The sequence below is a fragment of the Alligator sinensis genome, unplaced genomic scaffold, assembly GCF_000455745.1.
Source record: "Alligator sinensis unplaced genomic scaffold, ASM45574v1 scaffold360_3, whole genome shotgun sequence".
NCBI classification, from domain to species: Eukaryota; Metazoa; Chordata; order Crocodylia; family Alligatoridae; genus Alligator; species Alligator sinensis.
Window position 1 is genome coordinate 2,407,500 of NW_005841977.1, and position 21,350 is coordinate 2,428,849.

The following is a 21,350-nucleotide window of genomic DNA, read 5'->3' on the forward strand; positions in this document are numbered from 1 at the left end:
TCTGCTTTCTTTGCTGGCTGGCAGTGCCAATCAGAAGACAGAAAGAATCAGAGACTAGTTGGGGGTCCAATCAAATGTAATCATCTTCTACGGGTTCACCATTGACATCACAGTAATGGATAAAGATAGCCACTACCCGCTGGAACACACCTTTTTTCATCTGGCGCAGTTCAGAGATCTCTTCACCTATTGTTTCCATGCAGATGTCTGCAGACAACTGTCCTTTCCTCCGTGGAGCATAAATAGTTGCTATGGAAGTTACAACAAAAAGAGGATACAAATTAAAAGGTTTTCCTATGGAAATCATAAAAGCCATAAACTGAGTAATCCCTGCTTTGCATTGAGACAGTATAAAGTACCTTTCTCAGAAAGTGAAACAGAAAGAGTTCCTGTGAGCAAGTCTAAGAGTTACTGATCAGATATAAGAGAAAAAGATATTTGGTTTTTAAGACAGATCTTTCAATAGTTCTAAGACTCAAGTATAGTAAATGGAAAAAACATTATAATAATCAAAGCAAAAACAATTATAAAAACTCTGTCCTAATGTGCTCCACTGTTGTCATTCATCATCTGTTAGCCCCTATTTTCAATCACCATACTGAAAATATCCTAGGCAAATTAAGGAGGAAGCTGCAAGCTGAACTTTGTATTTCTCCTGGATTTACAACTGTATCTTAAAAGTCTCATTATTCAGTTAAAAACAGTAACTTCATCATTCAGACTGTACTTAAAAATATTATGAAGATTCACCATGTAACTTATGGAAAGGCATAGCTGGAAGGGATCACAGAAGATCATCCAACCCATTCCCCTACTCTGAGGCAGAATTTGTTTATCTAGACCTGTGGTTCTCAGTCTCAGACTCAAGGCACCCACAGGAAAATGCCAACTTTTAGCTTTTGCTCATTTCTTTTGCTATGGAAGAAATGAGAGAGCAATGCTTCTGTTGCAAAGAACTGAGAGAGACCACAACAGGTCGGAATGATTTTGACATTATCAATTCTTATTTAAAATCTTTTGTACTGCCAATCTGTTCTGTGGAAAACAAACCGCTCTGTTTCCATTTTTCCCTACGGTTTATATTTTTCAAATATCTTATCATTTTTGTTCTCCCATGGATGATCTCCAATTTGTTTGCACTCCTTTTAAAATACAGTATCTAAAAATTGACACATTTCACTCCCAACTGAAGCCTCACTGGTGCTGATGAAATGGCAGCAGAGAACTCAGACTTGTAACCATACCACGGAATAACTGGTTGTCAGGAATAACAAAATCATAGATGATAAGGATGGATGGAAACTTAAGAGCTCATTAGTCCAGCACCCTCGTGCTCTACTATAGCCAATCTATTCCTGATAGTTGTGCATTAACCCTGCCTTTAAAAACCTCCAGCGACGGAGATTCCATGAAAACCTTAAGTATTTTATGTTGGTGTATCACTATCCTTAGTTAGGACAAGTAGTAAAAGGCTTCCATTGCAAAAGGGAGGTTTAGGTTGGCTATTGGAAAAACTTTCTAACTCCCAGTACACATTTTAAACAATTTACAATAATACTCTTTAGAAGTAACCTGTTACGTGTTTGAAGACTGCTGTATCCTCTTAGACAGAATTGTATTTGTTTAGAGAAGAGAAGATTATCTTCATCAGAGCTCACGTGATATGAACTTCTGATCATTTGTGTTTCTGTCTGCTGGACTCTTACCAATTAGCCCTCAGCTCTAAGCACAGTACCCAAAACTGGACATAATATTCAAGGTGAGGTATTAACATGGGGTGGGAAATTATTTGGGCTGCAGGGTCACATCTGGAGTTTCGGTGAGCTGTTGCGGGCTGAGTCAGCACTCTCCTCCCCCTCATGCCCAGCCCACAACAGCTCACCAAAACTCCTTAAGTGGTAGATTACTAGACTGGTCTGGGGCACCAGCTGGAACGGGTGGGCTAGGTCTTCATGGAGACCAACCCAGCACCCCCACAGGCAGTGTGCGCTCACCTGGGCAGATAGGATGGGGCTGCAAGTGGGCAGAGCGGCATCTGGGAGCAGGACAGGCAGGTGGGGTCAGGTCCAGGATCGCAGGACAAGGACAGTGTGGGCCAAGGCAGTACCATGATCCACTCCCTGCAGGATGGGTTGTGACCGGCCCGACCTGGGAGTGCGCCAGAACCCACACTGTGACCCGGCTTCTACTGCCCCTTCCCCAATACAGCGCAGCTGCACAGTGGTGCAGTCTGGCAGCGTGAAGCAGCCCTGAAGGATCATGACCGGATTAGGCTGCCCCACGCTATTGGGCTGTGCCGCTCCACAGCTGCATTGTACTGGGGCTGCCTATATGCATCTATGTTGGGGTGGAGGCAACAAGGGCCAGGTCACAGATGTGCACTTTGCCCCCTGCCTGGGCTGGGCTGGTCATGATCAATCCTATGGGGAGTGGATCATGGCTCTACTCTGGTCTTGGACCTACGTTGTCACCGCCCTGCAATCCTAGCCCTGGCCCCAACCACCCGCCCCACTCCCGGACACTGCTCCCCATCTGCCCACAGTCCTATGCCATCTGCCTTGCAGAGCGTGCCCTGACCACGGGAGCCCAGGACCAGTCTCCGTGGAGACCTCGCCCACTTATTCTGTTCAGCTCACCCCTGTGGTGGGTGCAAGGTGGATAGGCTAGGGTGCCCAAGCAGTGGGGCCAGGTCTGGCTGACAGAAACACTAGCGGTGGCAGCTGGAAACGGCCACTGCCCCTGGAAAGCGGAGTCTGGCCACTGCACTGTCCAAGACCCATAGTGCACCCAACAGCGCATGTCATGACCTAAGCTACCCCCCAAGCTTGGGCTAGGCAGGGCTAAGGGACCCACCACGGGCTGGATAAAATTTCTTGGTGGGCCAGATTTGGCCCACGGGCTATATTCTGCTCACCCAACATTAAGTAAAAAGTGAAAGGACTACTGTACATCTTGCATCGGATACCCTGTTTATACAACCAGTGGAACTGACTTTTTCATAACAGAATGTTAAAAAATGGTAGTTCTTGATCTACTATAATTCCAAATCCTTCATTACAGAATAATTGCTTACCCAGTCATTCACCATGTTGTATTGGTACAGCTGATTATTCCTAACCAAATGCAGTGTTTCACAAGTGAAATACTTATTTCAAACCATTTCTCTAATTTGTTGATACATACATAATTCTAATCTCGTTCTCCAAAGTGCTGGCAATTCTTCCTGACCTTGTATCATCAGCAAGTTTAATACGTAAATGACTCTGAGTTTCATCATCCAAATTATTAATGGAAATATTGAATAGTATAAGACTTGGACAAACCCTAAAACCCAACTTGATATAGCCTTCCAATCTGAGAGTGAGCTATTTGTGGAGTATTGTTTTTGAATCAACTGAGCACCCACATTGCAATAATTTCTTTTACAACCTTTTCCCCTTGTTTGCTTAAAAGGATATTGGGTAAGCGAGTCTGAAAGCCTTACTGAAACCTAGGTATATTATAGCTACTGCTCGTCTCCTATTCCCAAGGCTTGTTATGCTGTCATAGGAGGAAATTAGGTTTAAATGCACTCCCAGTCACTAAAGCAAAATGATTTTCCCTTTCCTACTTGTCCATGTTACTTGGTTAAAGCAACTTCCTTTTTTCTTGTTTCAACTTAAAAATGAGGTTTTAACTTTCCCTCCCTTGACTGATATCCTTGATTTTAGGTTGAGAACCAGATTTTGGTTCCTAATCTGGCTCCTTTACACACCTGTGGTGGTGTCCAATGGCAGAACCAGCTGTCAGGAAGTACCTGTGATACAAGGAAGGTCCCTTGTGTTTGAGCTCAGTCGCAGCCTTTGCTGTCTCCCTTAGGAGTACTGTATCATTTCCAGAAAGTTGAAGTCTGACTTATAAGAATTTGAAAATAGCCCAACCTGAGACAAAACTTGTTAAACCTGGTTACTCACTTCTCTCATCATCCTCAAAATCGTATCTAGCATAGCTGTTTGGCTCTGCTGTTCGGAGTGACCTCAGCCATGGAAAATCAGTAATCATGGAGTAAGGGGCTCCATCCACAATGCCTAAAAACAACAAAAACAGTTGGGATGATGGTACTGCCCTTCCAATGCCAAACCTTCATTCTCAACTGGAAGAGTCTAATGTTGTTAGATGGACCTGGAACAGGCAAAGACCTTCCTCAACTCTCATGTCAAAATCCACACCTGCCTAACCCCCTTTAAATCCAAGGTCATTTTTATCCATTGTTCTTGTAATTTGAAAAAAAAAAAAAGTTAATTTACTGTAGTAAAGTACAGAGAATTAGCCTCCAACCCCGCAAAAGGCTCACCTTCTAGAGTGTAAATATCACGCCCCCAAGGGTACTTTGTGTATTTCTTGATGTCTTCGTCAGTTCGTGTTGCTTCAGGGAAGAACTCATATTTAATAAGCTCTCTGGAGAAAAGAAACAGAATTACAGATGGCACTGATGGGAAATTACAGAAGAAGTGAGAGGCACAGTGGTAATCGCCACTGTACAACCTTTGCTTTAAAAGGGCTAAATCCTGAAGGACATACATATCTGGATCCAGTGTGAAATGCCTTTGTTCAAGTACAACCCCATATAGGGCTAGAGGAAAAATACAGTTTTATTGTCTATATCTGTGCTGTATATAAAACAATTATTTATGATGCCTTCCATTTGTAAGGAATTCCTTAGAGCTACAGCTAAATAAAGTCTCCAACAATAAACAAGGTAGCTAGTTTCTGTACTTCCTTCATCCGCTCTACAAAATAAAAGAAGAAAGAAATGCCTCTTTTGAAATGGTTAGTCAGGGGCTGCTGGATACAATTTCCTGCTGTGGGGAATATTGCAGAAGAGCAATCACATTGAAAGCAACACATCATTTCTATTTCCTTCAGAAGCCAATGTTCTCTCTCCTGGAGTCACTAAGTCTCTCTCTCTCTTTTAAATAACCTTAGAGTGCCAAGTTTGGAAGAAATTCTTCAGGCCTCTCAGCAAAAAAATACTACAGCACTCTATGGCAAAGCTCCAAGAAACTACAGTTTACAACAGTGCTAGCGTGGTTTTGGGTCAGGGCTGTAGAATATTGGGCTGTCCTTCACTTGGGAACCAGCCAAATGTATGAAGCTCTAATCAACATTTTCATTCACCCCATCCTCTCATTTAGACATTATCTCTGGGAACCAGCAGCCCAAGGCATTCTTCTTTGTCTGGCTAATGATACACTGAGTCTACATTAGCCTATAACCTACTGACGCAGCATCTCTGACGTACATCTATTGAGAGGCAGTACTCACTGGTTAATGTTTGCTATTGTATCCATCCAGCTGCGAATGCGCACCTTATTGCGCACATTGGGAGGGTTACTAAATTCATGAATTATGCAGATATGATATGGGTAAGGACCGCTAAATATCTTTTGCTCCAGAGTCAGCGTGTCAACCTGTAAAAATATAGATGACATCTTACAACCAGGCAGAAGTATGTTTATAGTTAGCAGTTAGACACATACCTCAACTTGGGGGGAAGGACACTGATAAATACATATTGCAATGAGAAAAAATTGAAAGTAAGCAAAGAACAGGCAGAGCAAGTAGGACTTTCCTGACAACTCTTGCCAGTCTTACCTTGGACTGTCCACTTTGTAAGGAAAACAAACAAGTTTGCTAAAGTAAAATGCAGTAAACTAAGAGCCACCAATTTAAATTAACAGTGTGACCTAATCTGCATTCATTTTTCCACAGTGTCCATGGTTCTTAATTTTTAAAGAGACTTTTCACTGTCCTTATAAGGCAATGGGGCCTACTACAAGCAAAGAGTAGGACTATAGGCAGAGATCTAGCTTTTTGGTCAACAGGTTAACTAATATTCCCCTATTCAGCCACCCTGACTCAGAAAGACCATCAACTGTTTTTGCCTGTAAATGACCGTGTAGTCATATGCATACTAATAATTGTTCTTATGGCATACTATGAACCACAAGTTACATGGCTCAGCATTGACGTTTTTAATGCAGTGAACTTCATCTTTGGAGCTAGTAAGCAACTATAATGAATTCAAGATTTAAAACGAGTAATGAAGTTTCAAACCTCTGCTAAAAGCATTAAGCAGGAAAGAAGCTGATAGTAATGTAGTCTGGTCTCAAGAAAATGAATTTCTTAGACTACCATATTTCTCTTCCAGAAAACAAAAAGAGAAGTGAGTGAAAAATAAAAATGAAGTGAGCAGAGGTGAGAAAAAAAAAAAAGTAACCAGAGCTTCAAATTCTTCACTGGTTAACTGAAAACTGTCTGGGTACCTGCTGCATTGGACGAAGGTAAATGATCCGGTTTCTCTCTGGCGGCATCCTCAGTATCTGATCTAGTACCTGATCCATGTTTAACTTCTTACACTGAGCATAGTCAAATCGATTGACAATTGGTGCGTTCTCTACTTTTAGGTGCTTTAGTACACGACATCTTGTAGCTATAAATTACAAACAAACAAACCTTTAAAAGCAACAATAAATTCAAAATAACATGCAATAGGCCAGATCTGAATGTTCTTTCAATGTTTTGCAAAGCAGACTGCTTAGTAAAGAAGCAACTAATATTTATATAAAGGACAGTTAGTGAATTGTGTTTATACAGCTGATAGCTTAAATAGAAAATGTAATGCATTTTTTAAATTTTCTTCTATAGAACAATCTACCTATGAATTTGGAATTATATTTTTATTGGTAAAGAGCTAATCCACTTCCTTCTATCATGTCTAGAATAATTTGTACTTAGCTGATTAGTTAACACAAAAATGTGCGCTAAACAGCTCTGTGGATTAAACTTAATCTATGCAATCAAATTCCAGTTTCTTCTAATTGCATAAAGAAATTGATCAGTTTGGGCAAGGGAGGCACTGCTACATATTGCAGATGTTGATGTAAACAGAGTAAATGCCCTGTTGTTTTAGGTGGAAATATGCATGCAGATTAGAACGTGAAAATGTATAAGAGGCAAGATTTCTTTGGGTGATATCTTTATCCCAACTATAGTTGGTCCAGTAAAAGATATCACCCTAAGAAATCCTGGCTTCTCACAATTTCTGGACCATCACAGCTACGATATCACTTACACTAAAGTAACATGCACAAAGTGACATTATATGATATAAATCTGTTTTGAGTATCAGCCTTTCAAGAAGGAAAACACGATTGTGTCAGTTAAATAACTGGGAGTTCTGTGAAAAGAGAGACAAGTGACAGGGAAAAACAAGGCATTTCAACTAATTTTATCAACTTCCAACTATTATAGTTATTCCAAGAAAAACTTTACTTGCTAGATGGCTGTCATGTGATATTACACTCCTGACTTTTTAGATATTAACCTTTACTAAATCTGTTATAGCTTGAATAGTGGTTCTCAACCTTTTTGGACTCAAGGCATCCTTCACTGGACTTGAGGCACTTCTCCGTAGCTTCTGTGAATCGAGTGGGATCCAATTAAAAAAAAATAATTTATATATTACAGTGCTTACATCTTTGCAGAGTAGCAGAGCAGTGGGGGCAAAGAGAGTGGGAGATTGGCTAGGCAAGGACAAGCTTGAGACTGTGCTTCTCTCTTAACACCTCTCAGTACCCAAAGGATCTGGCAGCACCCTGGTTGAGAATCAGTGAGCTAGACAATTAAGAAACCGAAATGGAGAACCCCTGATGTACTTCATTATACATCCTTCAGTTATTTAATCTATCAAGTACTGAATCTAATTTTTAACTAAAAGACTGGACTGATGAATATGGAATGAGCAGTGGCCCAATGGCAGCACCCTGCAGAATGTTTAATGTGACACCCATATAATCCAAATAGACAGAAGAGACAGTATATGCTCTAGGGGAAATAGAAAGGAAGACTTGATGTGTGCCTTGATGACATTAACTACATACCATGGATGAACATCATTTTGGGGCAGTCTTTCAGCACCAGGTCTGTTATTCCGCAATTGGTCAATGTGATTCCAACAAGGTTTTTGGATTTTAAAGTCAGCACCTAGCAATGATTTACGAATAAAAATCCACATGATAGGATGAATACAAAATTAATTTAAAAGATTACTTTCAAAGACAAAAAATGCCAAGACCAGCAATGGCCATTCTGTAAGAAATGTTCTAGGACAGTGGTTCTGAACCTTTTGTGTACCAGGACCCATCTGTAAACATCAATGGCCAGTCCCAAACCAGTGCCCCTCACTCCCAACCCACTGCTCCCTGCCTCCAGCCCCCCACAGTATGGGGCAGGGATTGGGTGTGTGGGGCAGGGGGGGGTCTGTCTGTGGGGAATGGGGGCCCCCAAGCAGCCCTTTGCAGGCTGGAAATCCTTTAAAGGAGAATCCATTTTTAAAGTTTGTTCACAACTCTTTCACATGTTCTTGCAACCCACTTTTGTGTTGCAACCCATGGATTGAGAAACATTCTTCTAGGAGATAATTCAATTTGAGATATCCAATGTAATAATGGCACTGGCCTGGAACAGGTAATGGAGGTAATTGAGATATCCCTAGAAAGGAAAAAGCAGGACTTGTGTTGCTGATGAGCACTGGCATAAAATATGAATTAAAACTAACTTGCATTTTTAGACCCACAGTTATGGCCCAAAACATACTTCTCATAAGCTGCAATTGATTCAGTACAAAAATACTCTCAAGTCAGAAGCTCCCATGGCCACTGACCCCCCCACTTCTCACAATTCAGAATTGGACAGAAAGGTTGTAGAGTGGTCCATGAAAGCTTCTGAGGGTTGACAATTACACTGATCTTTTGTTTAAATGCAGAACAGTTACAGCATGAAGAATCAGTGTGAACCTCATATACATGCTGCATTTCATCAGTGTGGCTCAGAACAGGAAATTTTATATAGTGAGGAGGGAATTTAATCTCTGCAGCTCATTCAGTCTCTTATTTCTGATACCACTGTCAGGGAAATAAAAGCAAGTAGATACAGAGGCAAAATAATTCCGGAGGTTACAAAGATAGGGCGAAAGCACTAGCAATGGAAATGGGGAAAGAAATTCAATTTGCATTTTCTTAATTAGCTTTTCAAAAAAGATCCAGCAAATTTTGTGATTGTACTATTAGCACAAAGAGAAACTGAACAATTAAGCCATGGGGGAACCGATTATTTGCAAATGCTATTAAAAGTGCACTCGGAGGGAAAAGCATGTTTTAAAACTTTTCAGAAATATATGTTACTTGTATCTACAAACTGTAATACAGTACAGTCGCGTCATACACGCATTTAACTTGCGCAAATTCAACTACCTGGGGTGGGAAGGGGGGGGCGGGGCTTCAGTTTGCGGCAGCAGCGGGAGGTTTTGGCAGCGTGGTGGTGGCCTGGCGGCACGCAGCCATCTCCCCCACCACCCTGAGCTGCGCCGCTGCTGCCGGCTGCACAGCTCCTAGCACGGCTCCGTGGCGGGGGCGGGAGGTTTTGGAGGCAGAGGCAATCACCGATATTCAAATCGCTGGTGATCTGACTATACGCGATTTTCGCCTTACGTGCTGACCTCAGAACCTAACCCCTGCATAAGATGCAACACGCCTGTACTCTCTTTTTTTAAAATTTGGCAGTGTCACTTTCAAATACAGCAATTTTAAGAGAGGCTATTCACACTTTGAGAAGTAATCTCCTATATTCCTTACAGAATTTCTAATTATAAAACAGACCAAAAAACCAATGAGCACTTTAAGAGCACTTTACCCCTCTTGAGTTATCCTAGGCTCAGAGGAAATCACCTTATGGCAAAATTAGCTCAAGCTGCTGAGTCTCCACTGGCATTGCACTCAGTTATATACGGTGCTGCAGTCTCTGAGGACACACCCCATATTTCTTAGAGCTGGAATAACTTAAGCTGCCCTATGAATTCTTTCCCAGTTAACTGTGGGCAGGTATGTCTGTCCTACCCAAGCATGCAGGAAGAATTGGTAGCACATGTGTGTGGAAAATCATTCAAGAGCTGGTAGCACTCAAGTGGAACTAATTTTTATGTGGAAAGGATTTGAGTTAGTGCCCAAACTATTTACAACTCTGTTTGACTTTGTAGCCAAGACAAGCCTGTAGTGTCAATATTAATAATTTTTCCCTGGCTGGAAAACCCTATAGCAAGTGTAGAAAGAAGTCTCACTTGAACGTGGTCATCCTCAATAACAGGATCACTAGTGCTTGTTGACTTGTCAGCTGTCCTTTTTCGCTTTGCTGTTTGTCGAGACTTTGGCTTGGCTACCTCTGGGGAGAAAAATAAAAAAGTTAAAGCAAGTCTCTCCCATGTTTATGAACCAAGTGAAAAGCAATAACATTTCTTAACTGAACACCTTCAACAGTATCGTAATGCTCAAGGTTCTCCAAAACAACCATTGGAACAAGTCAGTGATTGTGCTGACTTTTTGACTATAACTACACCCCTCAATTGCACCAAAAGCATTTTTAGGTTTATTGCCCAAACCCATTTGAACTCCAAATTCAATCCATTCAAACTGAATGTACAGGTGAGGACACAATCACTTGTCCACTGTCCCACAGCGAGAGACTGTAAGGGACAGGGAGAAAGAAGCAAGTTCTAAGCACCAGACAATATGCCATTCCCTGAAGAGTTATTTTTTCAATAATAAATTAACCGTATTAGGCTTTTAAATATTTAGCTGTCTTAAATAGACCTATCCTGTTTGAAAATCTCCTTTGCCTCATTTTTAATTTTCACTTCAGATTTCTCCATTTTCCCTTATACTGCAAGGCAGAAGGTGCCCAGAATCTCCCTGCACTAAGTTTCAGCGACCTGTATTTCAGAGGAAATCCTGACATCAAATATGGAAGGTTGCTTATTTGCATTTTAAAACACAAGATGCTACCTGGAAATAACAATAAACAGCACCCTCACCCCTCCATTTTTCTGTAGTAATCATATCCTTCTACTTACGGAAAAATTACATTTATAAAATATGTATTACATTTCAATGCCCTTTGCAAGTACAGTAGGTTAATATTTCAATTAAAAGAAACACCCTTTTACCAGGGAGAGAAATTACATGTTAACCAGTGTAAGTGATCAGAAACCAGTTCCAATCTGTAACACAACAGAAGTTCAGTGCACACAACCTGCTTTCAAAATGGCTGAAACCGGTTTAAGATAAACCTGGATGGACGTAGTTTCAGACTTAACTGATTTAGGTTAAATCAGTTTATTGAACTGTTCCAGATCCCCTCTTATTTGTTTCTTCAAGTTAACTCACAGTCCCCCAAGATGCTTTGCACCTCCTCTGTAAATACCCCCCCTCCCAAGGTGGGCGGGCTAGCCTTGCCATAAGCTGTGTGTTCCAGCTAAGCAGGGAGGCGCGTTCTAATGCCTCCCACTTCTGGCCTGGACAACTGCAGGAATTTCTGAAATCAAAAGTGAATGTCGGTTTACTTATCAGTTCAATCTACGCAGCTTAGACAAACCTGCAAAGATTGAATCAACTCAGCATCAGGGTTTTTGACTGTCTGTATTTAGCCTTTGTGTTAAATGGATGGGAGTTTAAAGAGGAACACAGTCAAGATAAGGAGACTAAGTGTTGTTTTACTCCCGGAAATACTCAAGCTTAGTGTGCTTAACGACGTACTCCTTTATATAAAAACAGTGATATTTACAGGAGTCCTCTGAAAAAGGATAGTGCAGAATAATAAGGAGAAGTATTACAAGAATTGATCATCCTCATAGGAAAAAAAACCTCATACAAAGAAAGACTAGGTTTTATTACTCAGAAAAGAAACAAATAAGAGGGGACAGAAAATATATAAAATAACAAATAATAAAGACATGGTAGATTAGGAGCTTCTGCTTTTCTCTCATTACAGGAATAAATGGACCTTCAATGAAGTTAAAGTGTAGTAAAGTAAACTCTAAAAAGGAAATACTTTTTCTTAAAATGCAACAAATTCTACAGATTAATTATGCCACAAGATGATGTGACAGCCAAGTACTCAGCAGGATTATACTCTTATGTGGATAATATGAATATTCTTTGTTATAGTTAGAAGTTACATTTCAAAAGGACATGAAACCTCATGCTTCACAGCTACAGCCAATCTTTAGCTATCAGAACTCAAAACGAGACTGTGTCATGTGGGGGGCGGAATGGGAGAAGCACGGGAGGGCAAAGGGGAAAGGAAAGTTTATCCCACATTTGCTGCTACAAGATTTTTACATCATCTTCTGAAGCATCTGGTGTTGGCCACTGTTGCAGACAAGATATTTGACTAGATGGACCCTGGGTTTGATGCACTCTAGCAATTCTTAAGTGTTCAGGAGAATGGGACATGGGTAAATTTCACTGGACAGCCAGCACACAGAAACAGAACTAATAAGAATGGAGCGGGACAGGATACAGAAGAACAGCTAATGGCTTCTGAAACCTGGGACGGGGGGGGGCCCCAGGGTAGGAGACAGCACCACTTCTCTTGGAAGTTGGTTCCAGGTCCTAGCTGCCCTGACAGTGAAGTAGTGCCTCTTGATGTCTAGTCTGAATCTACCCTCTGCCAGCTTGTGACCGTTATTTCTAGTCACTCCTGGTAGTGCTCGGGGGAACAGGGACTCCCCCAATGCCTGCTAGTCCCCTCTGACTAGTCAGTCCCCTCTGACTAGCAGGCAATTCTATTGCCTGCTTCTACTACAAACAAACAAAAACTTGAAGTTATTTTCCGGAAACTGAGCAGAGGTGTGACATAACAAGAAAAGAATCATTTTAGCTGACTAATCATGACAGTGTTCTTAAAAATTGAATACCCTACTGCTGAGTGCTGCTTTTCAAATTACCCTTTCTGTAGGCTTTTCTGACATGCCATTTCTTCATTCACTTTTGTTAGGTTTGGCATTGTTACAAAGTTCTCAAGATGCTAGCACTGCAAGCCTGAGGGCATGATGTTATACACTGACATTATTTCAAGGCAAGGTATACTACTGCTAAGAACAGAAAAGAAAGTTAAACACACAAATTATTTAGTGACTCTACATCTGGCAAACAATCATGTAAAGGCCTCTTAACTGCAACCACCATTCCACTTTTAACTGAGAGGCGCCTAGGGCTCAGGTTACAAACTGCAGTATTTATGGGCATTGTTTAGAGAACTCCTAGCTTGGAATATGCCGTATGAAACTGTAATTATTATTCAACCAGAAATTTATATTACCCTATATTGAGCAGGCAACTCATGTATCATCATTTGGCAGCATTTCCTGACCGCTTCACAGATCACATAAGCACAGTGAAACAGTCACTTAGTTGCAACATAAGAAAACATCACACATGCTGACTTATACATGATATACGACCCAGGCAAGGAAATCATCTTTTTAGAGGACTTAATGTGGATTTAACTATGAAATGCAATTAAAAATGAATCCCAAGGCAGGTTTCAATAAGATGCTTATTAAATGACAAAACCACTTTTACTTGAGGTTTTCAGTGTAATTAGTATTCTATACTTCAATATACTCTTCCCCCTTTTGCAGGCTTGTCTGTGGTATCAGTAATTATTTCACTCTTTCATCAGCCATATTAAGCAAAGAAACAAGTTAATATCCAGATGAGAGAGACAAGGTTAAACAATTACTCAAGACAAATAATTATAGAAGTTTCACTATCGCAAATAAGTTATAGAAGCTAAAAACCACTATTTTACTATTTCAGTATTTCGCAAAACATAAACCCCAAACAATAAAGCATGAAACACAAAACATTTATTCAAACCAAGTGTGGGAAAAATGTCCTTAGTTTTGTAAAGAAAAGGCCAAATTTACAGTAAATGTAAATAAATGTTTTGTTCCAGTCTGATAGGAAAAAAAAGATTATAATGGCCAAAAAAGGAGGAACGTTATTGGCCTGAATATTCAGGCATAGCCCTACAAAACTAAACTGATACATCAAGCCTGGGATTCTGCCTCCAGCATCAGCCCATACCTGGTAATACAGAAGAAACAAACACTGCAGAGATTACAGAGGTAAGTGCACGCATGCAGGCACTTGAGGTACTAACTTCTGACTTCTGCAGGCAATCAGGTTATATGCTGAATATGAAATAAGAAGACACTTAGCTTAATTAAGGAAATAGATATCTTGTTTAAGAACCAAGCTAAACAGGCAACACTATTTTTGGGAAGATATCCTAGTATAATATGGAAGTAATGCACAAGTTTTAACAGAATTAGGAAATGGAAAATTCAAAGTGAGTACCAGCATAACTTCTTGACCCTGAGATATATCTGACCGTGAAAAGGCCCCCTAGGATACACGATTTAGGCTTTGTCAGTATTTGGGACATTAACTGGATAAACAATAGCAAAAGCAGTGATGGAATCAATCATTCTTTATGAGCAGAAATATCAATTCAATGACTGGATATTTCCTCTCTCTGCTATGATTCTATAATTTCACCTTTATATGCTGTTCCATTTTACCTGATGTCCCAAGGCAGGAATTCTAGGTATCTGGAAAAAGTATTTTCAAGTACCAGCCTAGCCAATGTGGAATCTACAGCTACTTGGACACTGAAACCTTGTATAACGAAGTAGGAGATACCAACAAATTCCCTCCTTCAATTCCAAATTTCAGGTTTTCTTCAATCACTTCTCTTCTCATTCTAGGTACTGTGCAAAATGTTTCATGAAGAAAACATTTTACAACAAATCCATTAGTCAAGCTACACACAACTAAGTAAAGGATCTCACTATGCAGGTGTCTTACATATCGGTGTATGCTAGGTTGAGTAATAACTACAATTCATGTTATTGGTTGATAATTTAATGCAATTATTGTATTGATCTTTGTCCACTGGCTGAGACTTCAGGATTCCTTCTGTTTCCCTTGTCAAAAGTAAATCCTGTATAAGAAAGCAAGTCTTCTTTTTCAGTGAACAATAAAAACACAAGCATACAAGAGGAACGATAAAAAAACCCCCAACAAAACCCTGCAAGTATTTTTCAGCTGTAGCATATATGTACAACATGTAAACAGATGTAATAACACTGAGATTACTCATGATTATGGAGAAAGATTGATGGACTTAAGCACTTATAAAGCCAAAAACAAAATGGCCTTTTGCTCTGGCCCACTGGTTACCGCACAAAAACTTTGAGTTAAATGTGAAATGTTAAGAGTTACAAAAATACTTACTGCTCCCATATGAAACAGTAACTCTGAAATAAACAGAGGAGTGTGGGGCCCTACCTGCTTCAGACACCAAAGGGACATGAGATAGTTTGCTTCTGGCTCTTGTTAGAGGCCGGCGGGGATATTCTTCTTTATACTTCATCTCATAGCTCCGTGGCTGTGAGCCAGTGCTTTCCTCCACAGTTACAGGCCCACAGACACTCCCACTAGTCCTCTCATCACTTGCCTCTCCTGCAGGCCCACAGTCTGGCAGAGTCCTAAGGGAGAAATCTGACCCAGTGTTATTTGTTCCATTCTGACTGCAAACCCCGCTAGTGGATGGGCATTCCCCATCAGAGCACCCGTTAGTCCTTCTTTGTGGTTCTTGGTGCTTATAGCAGGAGCACCTAGAGTACATAGAGCTCTCCTCATTGTCTCTCTCAGCAGAGCCTTCACTCTTACAAGGGGAGCAGACACACTGCCTAGATTCATCTGCAGCCGCTGGACTGGTTCCAGCAGAGTGACTACTGGCTGTCCTTGCACAGTCCAGGCTTGGAGAAGCAGCATTGCAGGAGCTGGGGGCCCCTGTGGATCCCGTAGAATTACTGCAAACTGGGTAAGAATCTTTGCTTTTGTTCCTTTCAGGCATGTCACTGGCTGCTTTCATATCTGCTTTAATCTGCTCACTGGTTACTTGACAGCCTTTCTCACAGCTGCTCTCCTCAGCATGGAACTGCTTTGCCTGGCCCATTTGGTTGGCACTGCATCTCTTCCTCAGTGGAGTCTTGCCTTTCCCACTCACTGCTGATAAAAAAAGATAATTAAGCATGAGAGAACAATTGAGTAACCAAGTGTGAAGTTCCAATAAGTGCAGAATAGCTCTCCATAAGACACCAGTTAAAATGGACTGCAGGCTAGAGTTCAGGAGCAAGAGCCTACAGTTTGGCAGTTATGACTCATTCTGAAGTTACAGGAAATTAAAACTTAATTCTATCAGCTGCTGAATATCTTCGCTGTTCTTAAGCCATTCATTTGAACTGACATACATCCAGGCAAATGCAGCAGCACAGGAGGCACACACTGGCTGCACATACCTACTGCTTTTACAGGACAGCTAACTAATTAAAAAAGGCCAAAGTGTAAGAACATATTTTAATCCTATATTTTAAAGAGGCTAAATAAGAACTTAGAACTTTAAACCTTCAAAGGCCAAGCACCATTAACCCCACTCCCAAAGGCAAGGAATGATGAGTATATGTTGTTCCCAATTTAGAGAGACAAGGAGACAGAAGGAGTGTAAAAACCAGCATCAGAACTCAGGATTTTCTACCTTCACTTAATTTATTATTTTCCTAGCCCTTCACTCAGTCTATTAAATCAAACTACTCCCAGCAGCACCACTGTAAAGCCTTCCAAATGTACCTCAGTCCTGACTTGAAGCTAGCTCAGGGTACTTCAACTCAGCATTGTATCACTCTATAGGCTTCCCTTGCATTGAAACTACTGCCTTGCCAACATGTACCAGAATGACAAGTGATCTGATATGGAGATAGATATTAGGATTGGAAGGGACCTCAGCAGATCATCGAGTCCAACCCTCTGCCCAGGGCAGGAGAGTGCTGTGGTCAGATGACCTCAGCCAGGTGCATGTCTATCCTCCTTTTAAAGACCCCCAAGGTAGGAGAGAGCACCACCTCCCTTGGAAGCCCATTCCAGATTCTGGCAACCCTTACTGTAAAGAAGTTCTTCCTGATGTCTAAGCTGAATCTGCTCTCCGTCAGTCTGTGCCCGTAATTTCTAGTTACTCCAAGGGGTGCCCTGATAAACAGAGCATCCCCTATCCCTTGCTGTTTCCCCTGATGAATTCATAGATGGCCACAAGATCACCTCCTGGCCTTCTCTTGTGGAGGCTGAAGAGATTCAGGTCCCTCACTCTCTCCTCATAGGGCCCTACCTGCAGGCACCTAACCATATGAGTGGCCCTCCTCTGGACCCTCTCAAGGTTATCCACATCCCTCTTGAAGTATGGCACCCAAAACTGGACGCAGTACTCCAGCTACTTGCCAGTGCTGCATAGAGGGGAAGTATCACCTCTCTGGACCTGTTTGTGATGCACCTGCTAATGCATGATAAAAGTGCAGTTAGCTTTACTGATCAGTTCATGACATTGAAAACTCATGTTTATCTCGGAGTCAACTCCAAGATCCGTTTTTGTTACAGTGCTGCAGAGACGGTCATCCCCCAGCCTGTAAATGTGTTTGTGATTCCTTCTCCCTAGGTGCAGCACTTTGCATTTGTCCTTGTTGAATTGCATCCTATTCTGTTCTGCCCACTTCTCCAACCTGTACAGATCTGCCTGGATCCATTCCCCATCCACTAGTGTGGTTACTTTACCCCATAATTTGGTGTCATCTGCAAATTTGGACAGAGTGCTCTCCATGCCCTCATCCAAATCACTGATGAAGACATTGAACAGCAATGGTCCAAGGACCAAAACCTTGGGGAACTCCACTGCCCCACCATCTTTCCAGGTCAATTCTGACCTGTCCACCACCATTCTCTGGGTGTGTCCCATTAGCCTATTTGCCACCCACCTGACCATGTAATCATCTATGTCACAACTGCTCAGTTTATTTATGAGAATAGGATGAGATACCGTATCGAAGGCTTTCTTAAAATCCAGGTAGATGACATCAGAGATATAATCAGCTATAAAACAGGGAGCCACCAAATTCATTCTCACATCATATTTCAGGCTAATTAGTTCTCAGCTCCGAGTAAGTGAAAGGGTAGCAGAGAAAACTAAGTTATTATACCTCACCACAAAACTAGACTTTTAATATCCGATTCAGTTAGCTATTGCAACTCCTATAACTCTGTGTGTATTTCATGTGTCAGTTATTTATAGAATAAAATTCAATTTTTACTTCCTCTTCCTGTTTGAAATAGTCTTAGCCAAAGAATGAACAGATGAAAGCTATAAAAAATATTGAGAAATCTATGTTGCTGGTGAAGCAGCATACAGCAGTGCACAGGGACCTAACTTGGAGTGAGGTGACCTGCATTATATTTTGTCTTAGCCACAAACCATCTGTGCTCTCTTTAGCAAATTACAAGCACTTCTTCATGCCTTTTCACCTATTGTCTATCTTGCCCATTTAGAGTCTAGGCTCAGAGCAGGGCTTGCCCTCTTATTTCTGTACAATACGTATTATAAAAGGGCCTGGTATTTGTTGGAGCCTCCAGGCGCTAGCAGATCTAAAAAATTATGAGAATAACAATAACAAGCTTTACTCCAAAGAAGTTCAGTTTGAGAGGAGAACAGCTCCCTGAGAGTCTTCTTCATTATTAGGCTGCAACAGTCCCTTTAAAGGATAGGATTGGATCTGGTGTAGTTTTCCCAGGAAGTCTGCATCACTTATCAGATGGCGCTGTTTCCCATCAACCCTTAACATTTGCTTATCAGCAAATGTTAACCTGTTTATGAACGTACATGCTTTGACAAACAGTTAATGCAGACAACATTTGCATATCTGCCCCGAATTACATCAACTGCTTCAGGCAGGAGATTGGACTACATGACCTAAAGAGGTTCCTTCCAGCCCTACTTTTCTACGATACTAACTGTGAACCAGCGATGCAATGGATGCATTTGAAAATGCACGTACAAACATGCAGCTATACTTTTACTTCTCAATTTGACCATGCAAGCGCAGAGTCGTAGGTATTTACTCTACCGTTCCATTCTAGGATGCAATGGTCTACAAAACCAATCGTTACCAAAGGCCAGGAGAAAGAAAACTGGACTCTTAAGTTTCAACCTCCCAATTAGCAAACTGCAACTATTGCCTAGGGTAACCCAACCCATATTAACCATTTCACCCCTTTAACAAACTGTACAAATTCTTTCACCTGAGGGCTCTCTGGTTTCCACTGGATCTCTAACTTTCTCTTCTCCATCTGAATAACTCTGTGCAATGCTGTTAGTAATGCAGGCTCTTGAAGTTCCCAGGTTATCTTCTTCATCCTCACTGTCTGAATCATGGACAGTGATAGGTCCAGCTTTTACAACAGGCTGAAGGCCACTGGGCCCTAAACCGGGGAACAATGCTGACAGTTCATTCACAAAAACAGAACAATAGTATGAATTTCTACAAGTTTGGAAGTTCCAGAAGAGAGGGGTTTGGATTCATCTTAGCCAAACTCTGCTTATTCTTTTGTGGATACAACATTAAAACTCAAATGCCACCAAATTAAAGTTTCAGTATGAAAATATAACTAAACCAATCAAATAATGTTTGGTTTATCAGAAAAAAAGGAAAGTTAAGATGATCAGCTAAGAATTCCAGTTCCTGTAATGCTTCTCAGACTCAAATATTAACCAGTCTTCTCCACAACAGTGAAAGATTAGAAGTGCAGTAATGGTGGAACTAACTAGGAATTCCTTGTGTGTTCAGCCATCGGAATCTGCATTCCTGAAACAGAATGCTGGTTAGGACAACTGATATTAAACATCCCTGGAGCTGTTGGTAAACTTTCTCCTGGGCAACCACCAAAAATAAGCAGAGAAGATTCCCAGTGATTCAGCAATCTTCCTCTCAGCAATACACTGCAGTGTCAGCAATGAGTATAAACCTAGGTTGCGTTTCAGAGTTCAACTCTGATGCTTCTATCTTTTTGGCAAGAGTGCCAGTAACTGGAACCACACTGAGGTAGTAGATGCCACCATGAGTAAGGTAAGAAATGAACAGCAGCATGATGTAAAATACCCCTTTTCTGGGAAATCAATTAATTGAACTGACACTGTTTTTATGCATTACTTGATATTGTTGGCAAATCAACAATTCAACATTCTACAAAATAAATGAAGAATCAAGGCAGCCTGATGCAACTCACTAATGCAAATTAAATTAGTGCTTATACAAGCTCCTGTGGTTACATCAAAATCAAGGAGGGGAGTCCATGCATTATCATAGAAAGGAGGCCATAAATTCAAAGCCTGAAACAAGACACAGCAAGCTGAGAATATACAGGCTGTTTGAGTGTTATTACACTACAGCATGAACCATGAGGCTTTAAGTATAATCCTTCACCCAATACACAGAGAAAAATGGGAATTGTTGAGATTGCTTTAAATCATATCTAGTTCTTGGCAGCATCTCAAATGTCCTGTGTGGCCTCAATGAAGAAAGTTGAGTCAGAAATAGACAGAGCTAAAGCCTTTTGTAAGTAAGAAGAATGCTAAAGAAAAGGTTACTTTCCAGAGTCAGAATTACCTGCTTGCTCCTCATCAACATCCATAGGAATAACTGCCTGGCTATGAGCAACGGCCTCATTCTGGACATCCACTGCAACCACTCCATCTTCTTGTGGAACCTCTTCCATATCATTTAGGGCTGAAGAAATGGAAACAACAGAAAGAGTTAAGAGAAATAAAACAAAGAACACAGCACTTCAAATTCCAGAAAAATACTGCTATGACTACCACCAACACCACCCGCCTTATTTCCTCCCAGATATTAGGGATATACACTGAAGTTTCTTGTTCTGTAACTTTCAGTGCAGAACCCATTCTGTGCTCAGGTAAATGGCTCCTTTCTCTCTCAAAAGGTTTCTTGCATCATAGTGAGGTCATCTGGCTGAGAATGATGGGACATATTTTTAAAGAGGTACTTAGATGCCTAACTCTTCCTGATCTTTCCACTGCACAGTAAACATGATGGGATGCTAACAAACAACATGATACACCTGGACCAGTAAACCCAGAAGATTCAAATGAATAACCAGAACTAGTCTGATCTTATATATAAACACTATATGCAGGAATATACAAAAGGATCTAAAGCAAAGTGTTAAAGACATTATTTCACAAGAATCTTAAAGAGCTGTTTCAATATATATTCACTTTTTGCCTATAGTCCCGTGCATGTATGGCAACGAAAAAAAATCATTTCTTTTGGAGGCTCACAAAAGATCAGTGGTTACCCTCAGCTGCAATCTGCTGCTCTTCAGCCTGCCCATCTTGCCTCAACTCATTCTCCTCATTCTGATCATTTGGGTGTTGGTGGTTGTTGTGGTGGATGTTGGGATTGTTGTTGTTTTGGTGATTGTTGTTGTTGTCATTCTCGTTGTTGGAGTTCTGATTGCTGACCAGGGCAGATGAAACACCAATCCCTGTGCCTGCACTCAGCCCTACAC

At 41.1% G+C, this 21,350-nt stretch overlaps 1 protein-coding gene across 1 annotated transcript in view; it reads right to left on the reverse strand.

Annotated features, from left to right (window-relative positions):
• Positions 1 to 6: 6 nt before the first annotated feature.
• Positions 7 to 21,350, reverse strand: part of FBXO38 (F-box protein 38) — a 32,809-nt gene continuing 11,465 nt past the window's right edge. Inside the window, exons 13-23 of the mRNA XM_014518724.2 lie at positions 21,138 to 21,350; positions 20,429 to 20,548; positions 19,065 to 19,244; positions 15,231 to 15,956; positions 10,157 to 10,257; positions 7,923 to 8,025; positions 6,306 to 6,472; positions 5,305 to 5,450; positions 4,334 to 4,437; positions 3,954 to 4,067; positions 7 to 249 (exon numbers count right to left, since the gene is read on the reverse strand). Coding sequence (XP_014374210.1) covers positions 71 to 249; positions 3,954 to 4,067; positions 4,334 to 4,437; positions 5,305 to 5,450; positions 6,306 to 6,472; positions 7,923 to 8,025; positions 10,157 to 10,257; positions 15,231 to 15,956; positions 19,065 to 19,244; positions 20,429 to 20,548; positions 21,138 to 21,350 — 2,153 coding nt within the window. The 3' untranslated portion in view covers positions 7 to 70. The remainder of the gene's footprint in view (positions 250 to 3,953; positions 4,068 to 4,333; positions 4,438 to 5,304; positions 5,451 to 6,305; positions 6,473 to 7,922; positions 8,026 to 10,156; positions 10,258 to 15,230; positions 15,957 to 19,064; positions 19,245 to 20,428; positions 20,549 to 21,137) is intronic.